This window comes from Clarias gariepinus, chromosome 21 (genome assembly GCF_024256425.1).
Source record: "Clarias gariepinus isolate MV-2021 ecotype Netherlands chromosome 21, CGAR_prim_01v2, whole genome shotgun sequence".
Classification (NCBI taxonomy): domain Eukaryota; kingdom Metazoa; phylum Chordata; class Actinopteri; order Siluriformes; family Clariidae; genus Clarias; species Clarias gariepinus.
The window spans coordinates 14,619,275-14,637,882 of record NC_071120.1 but is presented as its reverse complement, the minus strand read 5'-3'; the positions used below and the strand labels follow the sequence as shown (position 1 = coordinate 14,637,882).

At 37.1% G+C, this 18,608-nt stretch overlaps 1 protein-coding gene across 3 annotated transcripts in view; it reads left to right on the top strand.

Moving 5' to 3' along the window:
- mctp1a (multiple C2 domains, transmembrane 1a) overlaps positions 1-18,608 on the top strand; it is a 158,087-nt gene that overhangs the window by 80,376 nt on the left and 59,103 nt on the right. For 2 of the 3 annotated variants that reach the window (XM_053480892.1, XM_053480894.1), the window contains exons 3-8: positions 2,644-2,786; positions 3,857-3,936; positions 5,892-6,003; positions 8,484-8,522; positions 14,371-14,535; positions 16,994-17,124. In XM_053480892.1, the coding sequence (XP_053336867.1) occupies positions 2,644-2,786; positions 3,857-3,936; positions 5,892-6,003; positions 8,484-8,522; positions 14,371-14,535; positions 16,994-17,124 (670 nt within the window). The remainder of the gene's footprint in view (positions 1-2,643; positions 2,787-3,856; positions 3,937-5,891; positions 6,004-8,483; positions 8,523-14,370; positions 14,536-16,993; positions 17,125-18,608) is intronic. The other variant, XM_053480893.1, reaches the window with a different exon arrangement.

Sequence of the window (18,608 nt, the reverse complement as noted above, 5' to 3'; positions counted from 1 at the left end):
GAAATCCCACTGTTTATCAGGATGACACATTCAAGTCTTCATCACGTCTCTCACTTACAGTTACATCCTTACAGTATACTGTACCACATCTCACTACATTTAGGTATAACGACTTTGGATACAGCGAGGATACTTACAAAAAACAGTAAAATTACAAAAATACAGTATGATGGCAGAAGTTGCATGGTGTGTATCTGTTTTATATTGTATTGAGAAGACAGGATGGTGATTTGTGTCAGACTCCTGGCTCTTTAAACCTGAGAGGTGTGTTAATGATTATAGTTGTGCTTCCTGTTACTGGTGTGATAAAACTAATGTTCAGTGAGTGGGATGAAGGGCTCGAGCACAGCGACTTATAATAAGAGCCATGGGGAGTGTGACAAGGAGTTATTCCCTGTCAGTGGTGAGGCAATTACACTGACTCAGTTACAGCTTACTTTATGTCCTCAACATCTGTCTGCACATCATTGTAAAATGACCAAGTGATTTTTGACTTTGTTGGTAATACGATTTGTTCATCCTGTGGGATTTTCAATATTTATCTTATAATACTTTGTCTTAACAATGGGATGTACCTGCTCTTTATACAGGTTACAATGAGGATTAGTTCAGTTGCAGATTTGGACCTGGAATAACAGTGCAAGGGGGGTCATGTTTGCTTGTGATGTATTTATTTATTTATTTTTACAATATTTATGGTTTTCAGGCTCAATATAAATCTGAAAAAATCTAAAAGTGAAAACTGCAGCTGAGATACTGACAAACTAACTTCTGTAGATTTTCTACATGCTTATAGGCTGCTATGGTGCAGAAGTGCCATCTAGTGGCCAATTCTAAATATTACTTTTGCTTATTTTTGACAGTAGGAGAAGTAACTGCCTGGCCAAAGGGAAAAAAAAAGTCAAAATTTGGATTTAAATAAGCAAATATTTAACAACTAAGGAAATTTCTGAAATCATTTTAATGGGGTTCAAAACGGTCCAATACATTACTAAAGTTTGGAAGGAAAGTGCATGATCGTATGATCACTTTAGTCTCTGGTGAAATTGCATTAGAAAAAGTCACCAATCATAATCACAGCTCTGTTTAATAGTCAAAGTAAGAACATTTCCATGTGCACACAATATAATGAGAACTCATAGGACTGAAACGAAACAACTATATGGGCATAAGAAAACCACATGGTAGTTACACTAATTCAGAAAAAAAAAAACATTTCTACGGAGCACAAAGATTGAAGTTTGAAGGAATGGAAAAAAGTCATATGGGCTGATGATTGCAGATTGACTCTATTTGTAGTAGGGCAATAAAGCAATGCACCCATCATAGTGCATAGTGCTCACTGTACGTCTGTAAGTGTCTGGAGGAAGTGTTATGACAATAAAGTTATGGAAATAAAATGACTGAATGTACTGAATGACCAGGGTATTTTTTAACCCAATTTGTGTTGGAAAGAGTGTTGGAAGCATGAGGAATTATTTTCACACACAAATTGACCACCATGGGCAGCACTGTGGCCCTGCACCTCCAGGGTCGAGGGTTTGATGCATGTTCTCGTGCTTGGTGCTGTCCAGTTTCCTCCCACAGTCAAAAAGATTTGCAAATAGGCTAATTGGCGTTCCATAATATTGCCCATAGTGTGGGTGTGTATGTGTGTGTGCCCTGCAATGAATAGACACCCTGTCCAGGGTGTACCCCGTTTTGTGCCCAAAGTCTTGACCTTTGGGACATGCTGGAGATGACTTTACAGAGTGGTTCAACTCTACTGTCATCAGTATTAGATGCTCGGCCAAAAATGATAAAAATAAATGTGACGTTTTATAAGGTATTCAAAACACCGCCACAGTGATTGCCCATTGCAAGTTTTTTTGGCCAGGCAATGTTTGTGTCTTCTTGCAGAACACAAATTAAAGGGAACATAAAATTTTTTATAACTTAATAATAATAATAATAATAATTTAATTGAGAGGACGTTTTCTTCTAAGAGCAGCTCACAAACCAGAGGGAAAATTATAGTTGTACTACACCATGTAATTAGATGAGAATAAAATCTAAATTTTTTTACCTACGGTACACATACCATCGACATGTTTGCCAAGTATAAGGACCCTGGCATCATCATGCCCTCTGTGCCTTAGGCTATATACTTCACCTCTTTAAGAATTGGTTGGTTGTCATATCTTGGCTATAGATGAATTTTTATAGCAAATAAACCCAAATGTGCATCACATCAAAAAAGGAAATGATGCAGGAACACAAAATCTATCTTGTAAATCAGTCTGTGGATTTACAAACCTGTGATCTCATTTGAAGGGAGAACTATAGATGTACAAACTTAAGAATATATACAGTAGGATTAACCCTACAATAGGTATACGCCAATATGGTATGTAAGTTTACTACTTGCATGTTATTAATTCTTAATATTCATTTTGTTTTTGCAGCTTTTCTTGAGTCCTTGAGAACTTAGATCAGCTTGAAACCAAAGATCCTTATATGAGATAAATTGGCAACTCCTACAGGTCATATCATTGTGTGTAGAACTGTGGGCATGTCATAATGACTCATGCTAACACACGCAGTACTGTCGTCACTGGGTTGATGAAACCGTTACTCTTCTGTGTGTTTTTGTGTTTTTTATAGGCACCAGTGACCCTTACGTGAAGTTTAAGATCACAGGGAAAGAGGTTTTCCGCAGCAAGACCATTCATAAGAACCTGAACCCGGTGTGGGATGAGAAAGTCACCCTGCTGGTGGATAATATAAGAGAACCACTCTATGTTAAGGTAAGCTATGAGACAGAGAGGAAACGAGCAGAAATATTACAGTATGTGTCAGAGAGAGTGGGCTGCTACAGCTTATTTTTCAATTACAGCACTCACTTGGTTCAGTGCCTACAAATCATTTAGGGATCAAATCTCTACACATCATATCTGTGGCATGTGTGTAATTACCAGACCCACATCATTCAATTCAATTCAGTTTTATTTGTATAAAATTATGGAAGTATGTATGAAATGGGAAAAATGTGCATGAATCCAAATGATTAGATTGTCCCTGATGAGCAAGCCAAGGGTGACGCTGGCAAGGAAAAACTCTCTGAGATGGCAACAGGAAGAAATCATGAGAGAAACCGAACTTAGCAGGGAACCCATCCTCATTTGGGTGATAACGGATAGCAGGACTTGTTTTGCACTCACACTGTGTATTAGGAGGCTAAAAGTTAATTATAACAGTCGATGTCTTTAAGTTACTATGGAGTCCAGTCCGTTATTGGCGGCTCAGGTATACTGTAGGAAATGCCAGTCCTGAACTATTCGGGTTCAGTTTCCGCCTCGGGTCCGTGAGAGAGGGGGAGAGAGAACAGGAGAGGAGGGATAACAGTGAGGTCTGGTCACAGCCACATAATGTATAAAGTGAATGTATATTTAGTGTAGAGTGCAAGCAGAGACTCCGGCAGGACTAAATATAACAGCAGAACTAAAAGGGAGAGCCAGAAGGAAACACAGACATGAGGGCTGATCAAATTGACAAAATGTACTAGACTCTTTTGCAGACATTAGTCTGGCTTGATAACATTGTGGCAAACTCCTTCTCTCTCTCTCTCTCTCTCTCAAAAAAAAGTTTTATTAACAAATACTGTACATCTGAATGAAATTACATGCTTAGGATAAACATTTGTTTACTGTCCATAGAGCTGGGATTTAGGTTCATTTCTCAGTACAGGACAATGTGCTGTAATTATTCTTTTGATGCAGCAGGAATATGGAATATCGATTTTAGTGAATTCGTATTTCCTGTTTTAAGCAGTGTCTCTGTCTCACACTGTGTCTCTTTCTCTGTCTCTCTACTGCAGGTGTTTGACTATGACTTTGGGCTGCAGGATGACTTCATGGGCTCTGCATATCTATACCTGGAGTCCCTGGAACAACATAGGTCATTTACTAGTCTTGTAATAGTCCATAGAGCTTAACACTCCTGTCCTTATAAACATTAACACATTTGACTAGGAGAGAGCGAGAGCACCCTCTAGTGTTTCTCTGTGGTAGAACAACTCTCTGGAGAATTTACAGGATTTAAATAAGGTTGTGCTTTATGACTAATAAATCAGGTGTTTGAGCCATTTGCTGCACAGTTGAAGCTGATTTATAATTTGCGCTCACATCACTGCTTCAGACACAGATTTGTTTGTTTATCGATTGTGCACTCAAAAACGTTGCTTATTTATAGACAACTTTACTGAATAAGGGTGAAATTATTTTTTTTTGCATTCACATGTAAATGATTCCAATCATCTAACAAATTTCAATAATACACAAAGATAACTTGAGTACTGTAAATACAAAATGGAGTTTTTAAATTATTTCATTTAGTACCAGAAAAAAGCCGTTCAAACCTGCCTGGCCCTGTGTGATAAGGTATTCGCCCCCCTAAACCAGATTTTTGGCAAAATCTTTTGCTTAATTGTTTTATAATTTAACCACATTGGGAGTTTTGGAGTATGATTTCACTTGTCACACCCAAAAGAAAGCACTTAAATAGAACCTTTCTGACAAAGTCAAGCACGCTTAAAGATCTCAAAAAGAAACACATCATTTTAGGAATGTAAGCAATTTAAAGAAATTTAAGAACAGATGAGAAACAAAGTAATTGTCATGTATCTCTCTAGAAAGGGTTACAAAGCCATTTTTAAAGCTTTGGGACGTCAGCGAACTATGGTGAGAGCTTTTATCGAGAATAGAGAAATATGTGAAACAGTAATTGCCCCTAAACTGATTCTTGCATATTACTGTGGAAGAATTTTGGCCAAGTTTTCTTTGCAGAATTGTTTTAATTCAACTGCTTCGGAGAGTTCCTTAAAAGAAAGCTTGTAAAAACAAAACAAAACAAAACAATTAAAACATCTAAAGAACTGTTCATCTTACATTTGCCAAAAAAACCTTAATTATTCCCAAAACTTTTGTGCAAATATTCTGTGGATGATGACACAACACTAAATTTTTGGGGAAAATGTGCATCTTCTCAAATCTGGCATAAAACTAACAGCATTTCATAAAAAGGACACCATACCAACAGTTAAACATGGTGCTGGTACTGTAGTGTCATACTGTAGTTCGGGGCTGCTTTTGGACTTGAGGATCTAAACAACTTGTCATAATTGATGAAACCATAAACTATGTGCTAAATTTCCCCAAAACGATGTAAAAGACTTAGTGCCAGTTATGATTCGGGTGATTGCGGTTGAAGCAGCACAACCAGTCATCAGATTCAGGGGCAATAACTTTTTCACATAAGACCAGGTAGGCTTGGACAGCTTTTTTACCTTAATAAATGAAATGTGTACTGTATACATATTTTTTAATGATCTAAATCATTTAAGTGTGACACATATGCAAAATAGGCCAGGCCAGGCTCAGTGGTTAAGGCATTGGACTACGGTTCGGAAGATCCCAGGTTCAAACCCCACAACCACCAAGTTGCCACTGTTGGGCCCTTGAGCAAGGCCCTTAACCCTCAACTGCTCAGATGTATAATGAGATAAAAATGTAAGTCTGGATAAGAGCGTCTGCCAAATGCCTAAATGTAAAATAAATAAAAGCCCAGACAAAAGACATTTCCATGTAGTTTAGGGGCAGTGGTGGCTCAGAGGGTTAAGGCACTGCGTTACTGATTGGAAGATCGGCGGTTTGATCACCAGGTTGCCATTGTTGGGCCCTTAACCCTAAGGCTGTATCATGACTGACCCTGTGCTCTGACCCCAGTTGCGCTGGGATATGCGAAGAAAAAAAATCTTCTGTGCTGTAATGTATATGTGACAAATAAGGGCTTAACTTAACACTGTATGCACATACTGCGTGGGTCATGTCTGACATATTTTGGTCCTTCTTCAGGCCCCTGGATGTGACCCTTGACTTGAAGGATCCCCACTATCCTGACCATGACCTGGGCTCTCTGGAACTGGTGGTCACTCTCACTCCTAAAGAAGGGGACTATAGGGAAGCTGTGAGTGTTCTCATGTACCTTCATGCCCTTGTTTTTAATTTTTTTTTCATCCTCCTGAATAGTTAAACCTTGTCTTTTTAGAGACTGTGAGGTTTTACACAATGCATCTATAGCTGTTAGTTTGGACATTTTTGAAAATTAGTTTACAGGTGGTCCCTGACTTATGATTTTTTTTTTTACTTATTACACATAAGATATCAACCATCTTTATGTGAACAACTTACAGGCTAGTCTAAGCTTTGATGTCTGGTTGTTTAGGTGTATTAAATTCATTTTTAACATACCTGGGACATTTATTCGGACGAAACCTGTCAAAAATTGGGGACTACGTTCAGCCAAATAACACAATTGCCCTTTTAGCAGGCTTTAAAGTTGCTCTCTGACTCATATGTGGTTGTGTGTCAGCATCCAAAGCTTAACATGATAGTTAGGGCTTTATTATTTTGTTGCTTCTAAATTATAATAAACTTTTTTTTTATTTCTCAGACTCTCATCAGCTCTTCTTAGTGCACGATTGGGCATCACATTTGAAAGATGATAAATAGGCTTAGTGGGCTAGCGGAAGTAAAATGGAACTTGAAAATACTATAATCCGTATTTTATTTCAAGCCAAAACATATGTTGCCCAGGAAGGAAAGGCACTCATTAAAAACAAGTGCTGGAATTTGGCTTGCAGCACTTTCTCTCTCGGGGAGACAAATGTGTTCAGCGCTGGTTGGTCTGTCCTAATTGCGTTTAGTTTTGTCTCTGGACTTGCAGAGAGTTGTGTGTAGAGGTTCATATCTGATTTTGCATGCCTAATTCTTCCACCCCTACATGTGTAATAGAGCCGAAGCATGCACACATGAGAAATATATCCTGCTTTATAATGCTGTAAATGCTATGGCTGATTGCATTGGGAGTCTCTGCATTAGGAAGAGTTAGAGATGGAGTTTCATGATCTGTGTGTGTGTGTGTGTGTGTGTGTGTGTGTGTGTGTGTGTGTGTGTGTTGAGCTGGGGATGGCCAGTTTCCCCTGCCTGCTTCTCCTCCAATTATCAATTACCAGGTTATCATTTAACACCTTTAATCCAGGGCTTGTCAAAAGAGCTTATGACATCTCTGTATCAACTTCAGTAATTAATGAATGAACATATTAAACATTTGTAAGCCATTCGCTGTTGCCAGTTTATTAGGTACTGCAGAAATTCCGATAAGGTCCAGTCCAGTGTATTACACACTCACCCTGGGCATTTAAATAGGAGCTCCTGTTAAGCAGCACAATGCATAAAATTCAGATAAATGTCGAGTGCTCAAGCATAAAAACCTATTCTTAAAGTATCACAATATTATAAATATCCTGATTCAATGATAAATTTTTGTTACAATTTTAAACCGTTAAAAAAGTTAAATGTCTAATTAAATGTAGCCTATTCCTTATTCCATTAGTCTTCTCACTTAAAAACCAAGGGCAGCATTTAAACAATACAAAAATAAACACAAATTTTTTTTTTTCCTTGATTTTCTCCCTAATTTGGTCGTATCCAATTCCTCCCCGTCACTAGGGGGCTCCCACATTAAGCTACTACTACCACTCAGTTGTTAGGGCCGAAGACTATCACGTGTTTTCTCAGAACCACATGACGTCAGCCGACAGCATCTTTTTGAACTGTTCGCCCATGCACCATTAGGAGCCGAGTAACACACAGCGATATCTGCTTCTTCTGCTTGCATGAGCTCACAGACGCCCCTGATTGGCTGGAAAGCTGGGATTATTGTGCGAGCACCAAGTACCTCTCACCCCTCTCCTCTGAGAGAGCTCGGCTAATCAACTCTCTCTAGACCTCCGGCTGCGAGAGGTTACAGCATCACCCGGGAATCAAACTTGCGATCTCCGGATGATAGGGCGAGAACTTTACCACTGCGCAGGCCATAAGAGATACATTTTTACTGAGCACTGTCTGTGTTATGTCATACCAAATAATTATTGTTTTTTACAAACTTGGCAAAGAATTCCCTCGTACCACACTGAATGTGTAAATAGTTTAGAGTGCACCAGCTGTAGGATTATACAGAAACTGCAACATTTTACTGCCTCAATCGCCTCCAATGTTTTAAAACTCAACTTGACAGTGACATTGCTAGTGCTCATGAAGCATAAATGTGAACCCGAAGCAGACAGTCTTGTGACCTGTAAGGTGCATTGGCTGATGGGGGTCGTAGTCCTGTGCCATGCTCAGTGCAACCATGAAGGATTAAAAATAATAATAATCTTACAAATACATTTGGAGAGAATTTTAAGGCATTGGACTGCTGTAGTATCTTAATAAACTGGATGTGCTTTACCTGATTTCTGTTACGAGATGTCATAAAACTCTTAAAACAAAGATTACTCAAGTCAGTTTATCCTCGAAAAGCTTAACTAATCTTACATTCTAAGCTCTAACAAGCTCATCGCACAGGGCGATAGTGGCGATGTAACTGCTTTGTCTCATTTACAGACCATGCTTTTGAGAAGGAGTTGGAAAAGATCCAGTAAGGTAATAACAGCATGACATGACCTGTACTGATGTTCTTCCCTGCCTAAGCGCTGCAGTGCTCTGCCTCAGAATGAATGCACCGTCTGTGCCTTCTTTTACCCCCGCTGGTCCATTTTAATCACTTTTGTTTTTATCTGCAACCTTTATTTTCTACAGCTTGCAATATACAGTACAGCAGAATTATTTTTTACGCCATCTGGTGGACGCAATAAGGAGTGCAGCCACGATTGGCTTTACATCCTTGTTAGCATCAAAGCGTTAGAGTGTCACGCTGTTTAGCATTCCGCTTCATTAACACTCCAGATTTATCTCATCAGTTAAAAGATGATGCAGAACCTACAGTGTGCTACGATTATTATGTTAGAAGAGGGAACGCATATCTCCAAGGATGTGTGTTTGACATTTACGTTTTAACAGCCTGGAATAAATAAAATATTAAGAGCACCTTTAGAAATAAGATGTGTTCACTGTACAGTCCACTGTGTATTGCAGCATTTAAGAAAATAAAGCTGATCTTTTTATTTATTTATTTATTTATTTATTATTATTTTTATGTTTTTCAGACTTTTTGATATCATTTTGGTTGCAAAGCTAAGCTGCTTTTTTCTTGTACATAATAGTGTGTGTCGAAATATACAAACATAATACATGATGTACTTAATGCACATTCAGATACATATGCAGTAGCCATGAGTTATTTTAATTAATTAGTCAGGATTTAAATTTGGGAATTGTTTAAAGTGTTTCTATTATTATTAAGGGTTATTATTATGTTATTGTTTACACTAGGCCTTTATGAGGTAGATTTTCCCTGCTCATAATTGTACATTTTAAAATATTGCAATTAACTATTTAACCATGTGCATCTGCCTTAAAAAGAAAAAGGAGTGTTTTCTGCATTTTAGGTGTAATAATAATTCCAGCTGTGCATACAGGATTCTGTACACCATTAAAAGCACATTACATCACACTTTGATACTTACAGAAATCAGTTGTCTAAAATTCACATGGCTTTTCTATCTTAAGCAGGACTAATCAGACTATAGTCAGACTATAAAAAAAGATAATAAACTGTATTTAATAAGTTCCTCATCATTCTCGAACTTAAAGTTGATCCGAATAAAGTAAATAAAAACCAAAATAGAGTATCAGATATGACTTTTTGTTGTAGGTCTCTAAAATTCTTTTGGGTAAAAAAAAAACCTTTTTTTTTTTTTTATCATTTTTTGTCTTTGGACTGAAAACCCAGAAACGCCTTTTTAAGGCATTTTTAAAAAATAAAATACAACTAAAACAATATTAAAGATTGAACTGATGTTAAATACATGTTTGTCTAATGTTAGCAACAGTTAGTTGAACATAGATATTTACTATGGCTACTTCATTAGGTTCACCTATTTAATTGCCCTTTACTGAAAATATCTAATCAGCCAATCCCAGTGCATTTAGGCATGTAGACATGGTCAAGGCGATCTGCTGAAGTTCAAATTGAGCATCAGAAAGAGAAAAAAAAAGTTGATTTAGGAGACTTTGAATTGTTTTTTGGTGCCAGACAGGTTGGTGTGAGTATTTCCAAAACTGCTCATCTCATGGGAATATCAATCAAGCAGGCAACTGAGGCTACGATTTAAAGGGGCTCACCAAAACTGGACAATAGAAGATTGAAAAAACATTGCCTAGTATACTGAGTCTTGATTTCTGTTTGCGACATTTGGCTGATGGGATCAGAATTTGGCATAAACAACATGAAAGCATGAATCCATCCTGCCTTGTATCAGTGGAGTGTTAGGGAGATTATTTTGGCACCATTTGGGTTCTTTTAGAGCATCGTTTAACTGCTACAGCCTACATGAGTATTGCACTATGTGACAAAACTAAAATCATCTCAAATTGGTTTCTTGCATATTATCATGAGTTCACTTAAATAGCCTCCACAGTCACCAGATCTTAAACTAATTGCGCACCTTTAGGATATGATAGAACAGAGAATTCACATCAAGAATGTGCAGCTGACAAATCTGCAGCGACTGCATGATGCGATCATGTCAATATAGACCAAAATCTCTAAGGAATGTTTGCAGCATCTTGTTTCCTCTCTATCCAAAACAATTAAGACAGTTCTGAAGGCAGAAGCAGTCCAACCCAGTACTAACAAAGTGTACCTAATGAAGTGGCCAGTAAGTGTATTGCTAGATTTTATCTCACATCAATAAGCTTAAAATACAATCTTATGCAAAAGTTTAGGCACGGCTTGATAAATAACAGATTTTGGTGTTTTTTTAATTGAAAAGATGTTAACACAGTCTCTCTTGGAAATGGAAAAAATGCACAATATTTTTAGCAACCATTGATGCATAATTACTTTTTATGTCATAAATTGAACAAAGATAAAAAATAAAAACATTATTGTGGCACTGTGCAAAAATTTGGGCACCCTTAATAATTGGCAAAGTGTTCTTTTCATGAAATGTATCTCCCTTTTTTTCCTCCAAACATGCCTTTTCTGATTGTGGCCAAGAAGTTCTATTTTAATTTCATCAGTCCACAGCACTTGTTTCTAAAATGCATCAGGCGTCTGTAAATGTTCTGTTGCATACTTCTGACATTGGATTTTATGATGGGGACGCAGGTAAGGTTTTCTTCTGCTGACTCTTCCATGAAAGTCTTGTGGAATGCTGCACCACCGCTCCTGAGTCTGCTAAATCTTCCTGCAGGTTTTTTGCAGCCAAATGGGGGTTTTGATTTGTCTTTCTGACCAGTATACTGTATGAGCTGTTCTCTCCGAGAGTTTTCTTGGTCTTCCAGATCTCATCTTTCATCACAGTTCCCCTGAACTGCCATCTCTTAATTGCATTTCTTACTGTCGAAACTGCAAGCTGACAACACTTTGCTATCTTCTTGTAGCCTTCTCCTGCATTGTGGGCATCAATAACTTTTATTTTCAGAGTCTTACACAGCTGCTTATAGGAACCTATGGTTGTTGAGTGTTCGGAAGTGTGTGCACAAGGTTTGAAAAGTCAACATATTTGTAAAGTTTGGAAATTGCCATTTACTAATGACAGCTGTTGCCACACATCAACTCTAACGAGCTGATTACAATCTAAAACCTTGTAAAAAGATTCTGAGACTCTGGAACTCTTAGGGTGCGCAAATTTTTTGCACAGTGCCATAATAATGTTTTTATTTTTGTTCAATTTACAGCATAAAAAGTAACTATCCATCAGTGTGTGCTGAAAGTATTGTGTGCTTTTGCATTTCCAAGAGAGACTCTGTTAACATCTTTTCAATACGAAAATGATTAAAATCTGTTATTTATCAAGGGGTGCCTAAACCTTTGGAAAAGACTGTTTTTTCTGTTCAACAGGACAAAATGTTAGGGAAGGGTGCGAGATGAGGAAAAAAGAGACGGGGAGAGTGATTGGGGTTGGAGACAAATGTTTAACCTGCAGATTGATACAGATTCACATGTACAGTAAGCTGGCTCATATCTAGGGTTGAGGAGGTGAAAAGGGTTGTCTTTTTTAAGTATATTGAATGATAACTTATGCATGAGTTCTCCAGTATATTGTGGAGCAACATTTTTGGCAGGTCTGGTAATAAAATACACCCAATTATAAATGTCAAAAGATATCATGTCAACATGCAGTAATATCACATATAGACGATAATATAGTTATATTGCACATGACTGGTTAACCTTCATCTGCCTAGTGTTACAGCATGTTAAATAAGTCAGATTACTGTACAGTATATAACTATATATTCTATAAAAAATAAGTGATTCCAGTCAGTTTACTGCTCAAATATTTGTTATTTCAATATGAAGTGAGAGAATGTGACAATACAGCAAATGAGCCTTTATTAACTATAGTGGGCACAAATGTATTGTAAATGTGACATGGTATAACCTTTATATATTTATACATCTTTATATTAACTTTAAACAACACTGTACGCCAGATCACTGCTCTTACATCGAGCATTTCTGTTCATCATCTACTCTTAAATATAAACGCAAGTACATGTACTGACTGATAGATGTTTGATCACAGTGATTTGCCATTCAATTTTGCATGCCATTACTTTACATAAGTCTATTCCCTACATAGTTTACATTTTAAGAGAACTGACATTTGGGAAAGACTTCATTGTTCAGGGCTGCAAAGAAATAATCAATACTGTAATAAAATGTAATAAGTAAATGATTAAGAGTATTTAGGTACAACTAACCAACTAATATTTTCACCAAATAAGAAAGTAAAGCTGATCCTTCTATTTTTTTTTTATTTTTTATTACAGCAGCATGCAGAGCATGAGTTTTTTCTTAAAAATGATTTATGCATGTGTGAACTCTTATTTCTTTTTCATTGTTAATGTTGTCTAAATGATGTGAATGGGCAAGCATGCGCTCTTTTAGGGGCTTGTCTCAGTATAACTGCATGTGGCGTCCTTGAACGCACCCTGCTTTTTGAAAAAAGAAAATGTTTCTTTCTGTTATGATGTAAGTATTTTAACATTGAAATGCAGCTTTAGACTGTAATTAATGTTTATTGAATTAGGTCTGCTTATCACCTCTGTGCTAGCTGCTTTTTTTTTTTCCTTTTACACTGCAGTTACCCACCTCCTGTTTAGGCCTCACTTAAAATAAAATGAGAAATGAGAAACGACACCCTGCTGAAACCGGTCTTTGAAGCTCCAAATTGGGCCATGTTGGGTGGGTCTCGGGAATACCGGAACATTGCTAACGCTAACTACTGTACATCCACACCTCTCCCTTCACTCCTGGGTGCCTGTGTATCTATTTATACACCCCATCTCTCTTTTATGAAGTGCAAATGCTGTAAACGGCGCACTCAGTAAATGCAAACCAAGCAAGATTTGTAATTACGATGCAGCTCCGAAATTAAGACTTTCATTCTAACCTTAATATCAGCGCCCAAGAAAGTGCAGGCTGTAACATTCTCTAAACTAACGCTAATGTTAGCACAGCCAGCTCATCTACTCATAATTTACATTAAAAAAAACAACAACTAAAAATCATGTTTAAACAAACGGTTTTGCTGACTTTTTTTTTTTTTTTGCTTGAGTGTCTACCTCAATTTAAACGACAGTTATTGCAACACAAATAGTTATAATTGCAATCTTCGTCTGTTTTTTTTTTTTTTTTTTTTTAAATGTGTAATTAGCATTTGCAGAAGATCCGCATCCTTAAGTTCGCTCTTGGCAGGATGCTTCCTTGGCTTTCTGGCTACTGGAGTGAAGCTAATACAGATTGGGAGTTTACAGTGCCTCTGCTAGAGTCAGCACGTTAAACGCTAATATCTGCAGAGAAAGGAATTAGCTGCTTGCTCCTAACATCAAAGCTGTGTGTTTTCCAGGGAAGTGTTTGTACAGTTTAATGGAATGCACTTCAAACAAATGCCATGCTAATGAGGCCTCAAAATTAGGCACAGAAACTAAGTTGTTTTATATAAATGTGTTTGATTAATAATGGCTGATTGCATACTTTCCTAGCAGAGCCGGAGACAGACGTTCAACTATAGAGCTCAGTTTGGACTTAAAAAGCTGCTTGTCTCTCTGTGGAAAAGCATGATATATTCGATACCATTGTGCTACAGAAATACATTGAAGTGCTAGTGATGGAACGGTTGTTGTTTGTGTTGTATGTGTCTGGATATTTGACATACGTCTCAGATTGGCTGTGGCAATGGCATTTTCTTTTGCATCTATTTCTTGTAAAGAACCATGGTTATATGTTCCTGAATATGAACGTGTAGGATTTGAAGGAGGAATCATACAGTATATTTATATATATATATGTGTGTGTGTGTGTGTGTTGGATTGGCAGTACCAGAGTCTGAGGTTATCAGATGTCCACAGGAAAGCCCAGCTGTGGAGAGGAATCGTCAGCATCAGTTTAATCGAGGGTCGTAACCTCCAGCCGATGGACGCTAACGGCTTAAGTGACCCGTATGTCAAATTCAGAATGGCTCACCAGAAGTACAAAAGCAAGGTATTGACTGATAAATGACTGATAAATATTTCTGAATCTTTCGCAAATGCTTAAAAAATAGGCTTAAAATAATAGCCAACATTTTTTTTTAAATCTGAGGTGCTGTTTATTAGTGATTTTGGAGGCTTGTAACATTAAAAATGAACTGTTTTGGTCTCTATAAGAGCCAGTTTCATCATGGTGCTTGAGAGGGTTTTGCAAATGCACAAGACAATACTGTCTTGCAAGAGCTTTCCCGAACTATTCCAAGTACTATTCCAGAATGTTAAATAACAACTAATTTTACTTAATTATCTAATGCCATATTTGTTATTACATAGTTTAAAAAAAAAAAAATATCAGTATTGTACTAATCTTAAAAAAAATTAAATTACATTAATCTATACAGAACATTTAATTTTTATAGCTACACTTCTAGTCAAAATGATGTGAACATCTTGTACGGACGTTTTTATTTAAATATTCTAGAGCAGGGGTCAAGCAGGCGCCCTATGGGTCAGATCCAGCTGGATACAGGTTCTAATTCAACGTACCAAAAATAAACAAAAAAACATGTTTTAAATTTAAATTACCTGGTTGACAAGAACTGAACAAGAACACATATCTATTCATTAATAAGCAAATCATTTATATCTGTAATCATGACTCAAAAAAGGACCAATTAAAGGGCTCAATGCAATGGGGACCAATATTTATGTGATCACATTTACAGTTAGAAATTCATAAATGATTTAGCTAAAATGGCCTTTTTCTGCTTGAAGAAAAGTGAAGAAATACCAGACATATCTGATTCTAATTCGTATTTAATAGTTCCTAATGTGTTCTTGGTATCTTTACTGATTTTGTGATTCGGCCCACTTGACACTGCTGCTCTAAAAATATTCTAAGTATTTCTAAGTAAGAAATAAGTGAATTCTGAAAATTTATTTTGTGGTGTTCTAGATCTAACTGGAAAGATCCATAAATGTTAAGAATTGATTAATAGGTATTTGATTTTATGCTTCTTTTGCATTCTTCGTTATTTAATTTGCAGTAGTGGATTTACTGTAAAAGGACGTAAAGAACAAGTCCATGCATTCAAAACATTTAACTGACAGTGTAGCTTTCAGATTAGCTCGATTAAGGCTAATAAATCCAATTAATCAGTGAAAAAAAAGGGTGTTCAAGTCAAACTGGGACTTTCCATTGTGCAGAACAACAGAACACTTTATATTTCTATAAACTCCCCTGATTTAAACTGCTCCCGTCAGGCAGGAGGTATGGAAGCATCCGGTCCCGAACCAGCAGGCTGAGGGACAGCTTCTATCATCAGGTCATCAGACTACTGAACACTGACCAATAGGTCTCCACTGACACTACACTGTCACTTTCACAATGTCACTTTATAGTCACTAAGCCACTTTATGCACTCCATACTGCACGTAATTGCCTTTTTGCACAACATTCATTGCGGACATTCCTTATACATTTATACACAAGTAGACACACTCCCACAATCGTGTGTGTATGGGTATATACATGTATGCATATGTGTGTATGTGCATATGTAGATATATGTATATATATGTATGTATGTGTATATATATATATATATATATATATATATATATATATATAAACGTGTATATGTGTGTATATTCTGTATGTGTATATGTGTATACTTATGCTCACTTTTTTTTATTATTATTTTTTTAATAACACTTGCACAATATTTTACTACTGTATTATCCATATGTATATTTATTCTTATAATTGTACACCACTATTGCTTGTGTAGCTTGCACATAAGAATTTCACTCACGTGTACGGTACCAGTGTACCAGTAACGTGATGTGACAATAAAAGCGACTTGACTTGACTTGACTTGATACACTAATGCATTTACAGTATAGCCGCGTTTTACTCGTGCTTGAATACCATTAAGGTAAATAGTTTTCTCAGTACGTCCAAGCCATGATCATGCCTGCTTCTTATCTGAAACACTGGCTTCCTTTAACGGCGTGAGGTCAGGACTGTATGGGTCCTGATGTGGCAATAACTCACAGCTACAGAGTTCCTGTGATGTGCAAGTGGTGTTTGTGAATGATAGTGTGTATTGACGACAAGACGACAATATTTTAAGGGCCGATATGTGAAAATGATTTACATGTAAGTACATGTACGTCTTGATTGATATATTTTTAAACAGACCTTATGTACATAAAATGTGCTTGTTTTTACAGTACATAAAAAATAGGCTTATTTCTAAATTTCAATTCATAAAAGCAAAGTTTAATGGGAATAATGGCCATATTCTATATTTTCACAACATAAGCAATTAAGGACTAACACATTCTAACGACAAACGAAGTCCGTGTTACACCGTGTAATGAAAGGGTCAATGTTGCAGTTATATGTGTTCATATGACCCAGCTGTCCTTACACACAAACAAGACATACGTCTTTTATTTTCTCACAGACAATACACAAAACATTGAACCCACAGTGGAGGGAACAGTTTGATTTCCATTTGTACGATGAGGAAGGCGGCTTTATTGACATCACAGTGTGGGACAGAGACGCCGGCAAGAAAGACGACTTCATGGGCAGGTGGGTCAGGTTTTTTTGTGTCTCTAACGCAGCACTTATTATTTACTCAATAGCATACACAGGCCAGGAGGTTAGTTATAACCTGCAGAGGTGATACAGGTGTTCATCATCTGACAGTCACTACTGTATCAGTAACTGACAAAATCATATCACGTGATCATTAAAAAACATCAAAGCAAAGATCAGGATTTTTCTTTAAGTTATCTTTTAAACAGTATATTTATCCTTTACATTAAAATCATTTTTAGGCATGGAGATTTAAGCAAATTTATTTATTTATTTGTTTGTTTGTTTGTTTGTTTGTTTTTTTGTTTGTTTGTTTATTTATTGATTAGCAAAAGGATATTGCAATTAAAAAAAAAAAAAATTCTGGAGTTAACAGTCATTTTGGTCACTTAAAATACGCCCTTAATGGTTTTAGTCGTCCCAAAATATGATGCCCTTAGAGTTTCTCCAGTTTGACTCCAGAAAAAGCTTCAGAATTTATAGATTTTATATATATATACATTTAGGAGATGCATTTTCTTGTAGATAAAACTGTCATAGCAGTTGTAAAATGTGAGCCAGGGAACATGAGGGGTGGGGTGGACAATAAAATGCAGAATTATGAATGCTATTTTCATTAACTGCATAAAAGCAGTTTTTTGATTTACAGATTGAAACAGATTAATCTTGTGTACGACTATGAGATCAGTTCAGTAAGCTGTAGACTTATAGACTCGGATAGTGTTTGCCGGTTTTAAACTGCCTTTTAAAGCACAATAATATGGTTCTACACATACTATACCTCTAACCCTGATACCCAGACACTAAGTGTGAGAGACAAGCGGGCTAATGGCTAAGGGAAATAGGGAACGAGCTAGCTGATTTTCCTGAGGAGCTTGTCGCGTTCCCACACTCCGCCCTGTGCGCGTTGCCATTCACGGACATGGCGTGTTTAAATGGGTTCGCTTGCCACAATCGTAATTGGCTGCACTTGCTCTCCTTAAATACTCATCTTCTCCAGTCCATTTGCCGGACTATCTGGTGTGTTACTGATAGTCACATTAAGTCCTCTTGCAGCTAGGTTCAACTTTTCATTACACACACTATACACACCGTGGCCTGCCAGGTCAGGTGCTTATGCAGGACTATGAGCTTGTCAATTCAACGGAGGAAGTGAGACAGAGCCGGGACATAGGGAATAAGAGTGTAATATGGTTTTCTCGTCCTTTCTCATCAGGGTTTGCTGAAGTCTTGAAGATTACATTAAAGTTTGATTTCTAAAAATTCTGATTTTATCCTCCAGTACGTTCCTTAAAGGTGGCAGCGAGGCTTATCAGTTAGCACTGTCACCTCACACGTCCAGGGCCTGGGGTTTGAATCTCGTCCCCAGTCTGTGTGCTTGGGAAAACGTGAACCCTATTATATCGTGGGTTCGTAATGTGCCTCAGGCCGCTTCTAGTATGTTTGTGCTGGAGATGATAATGCCATTAATACCAGTG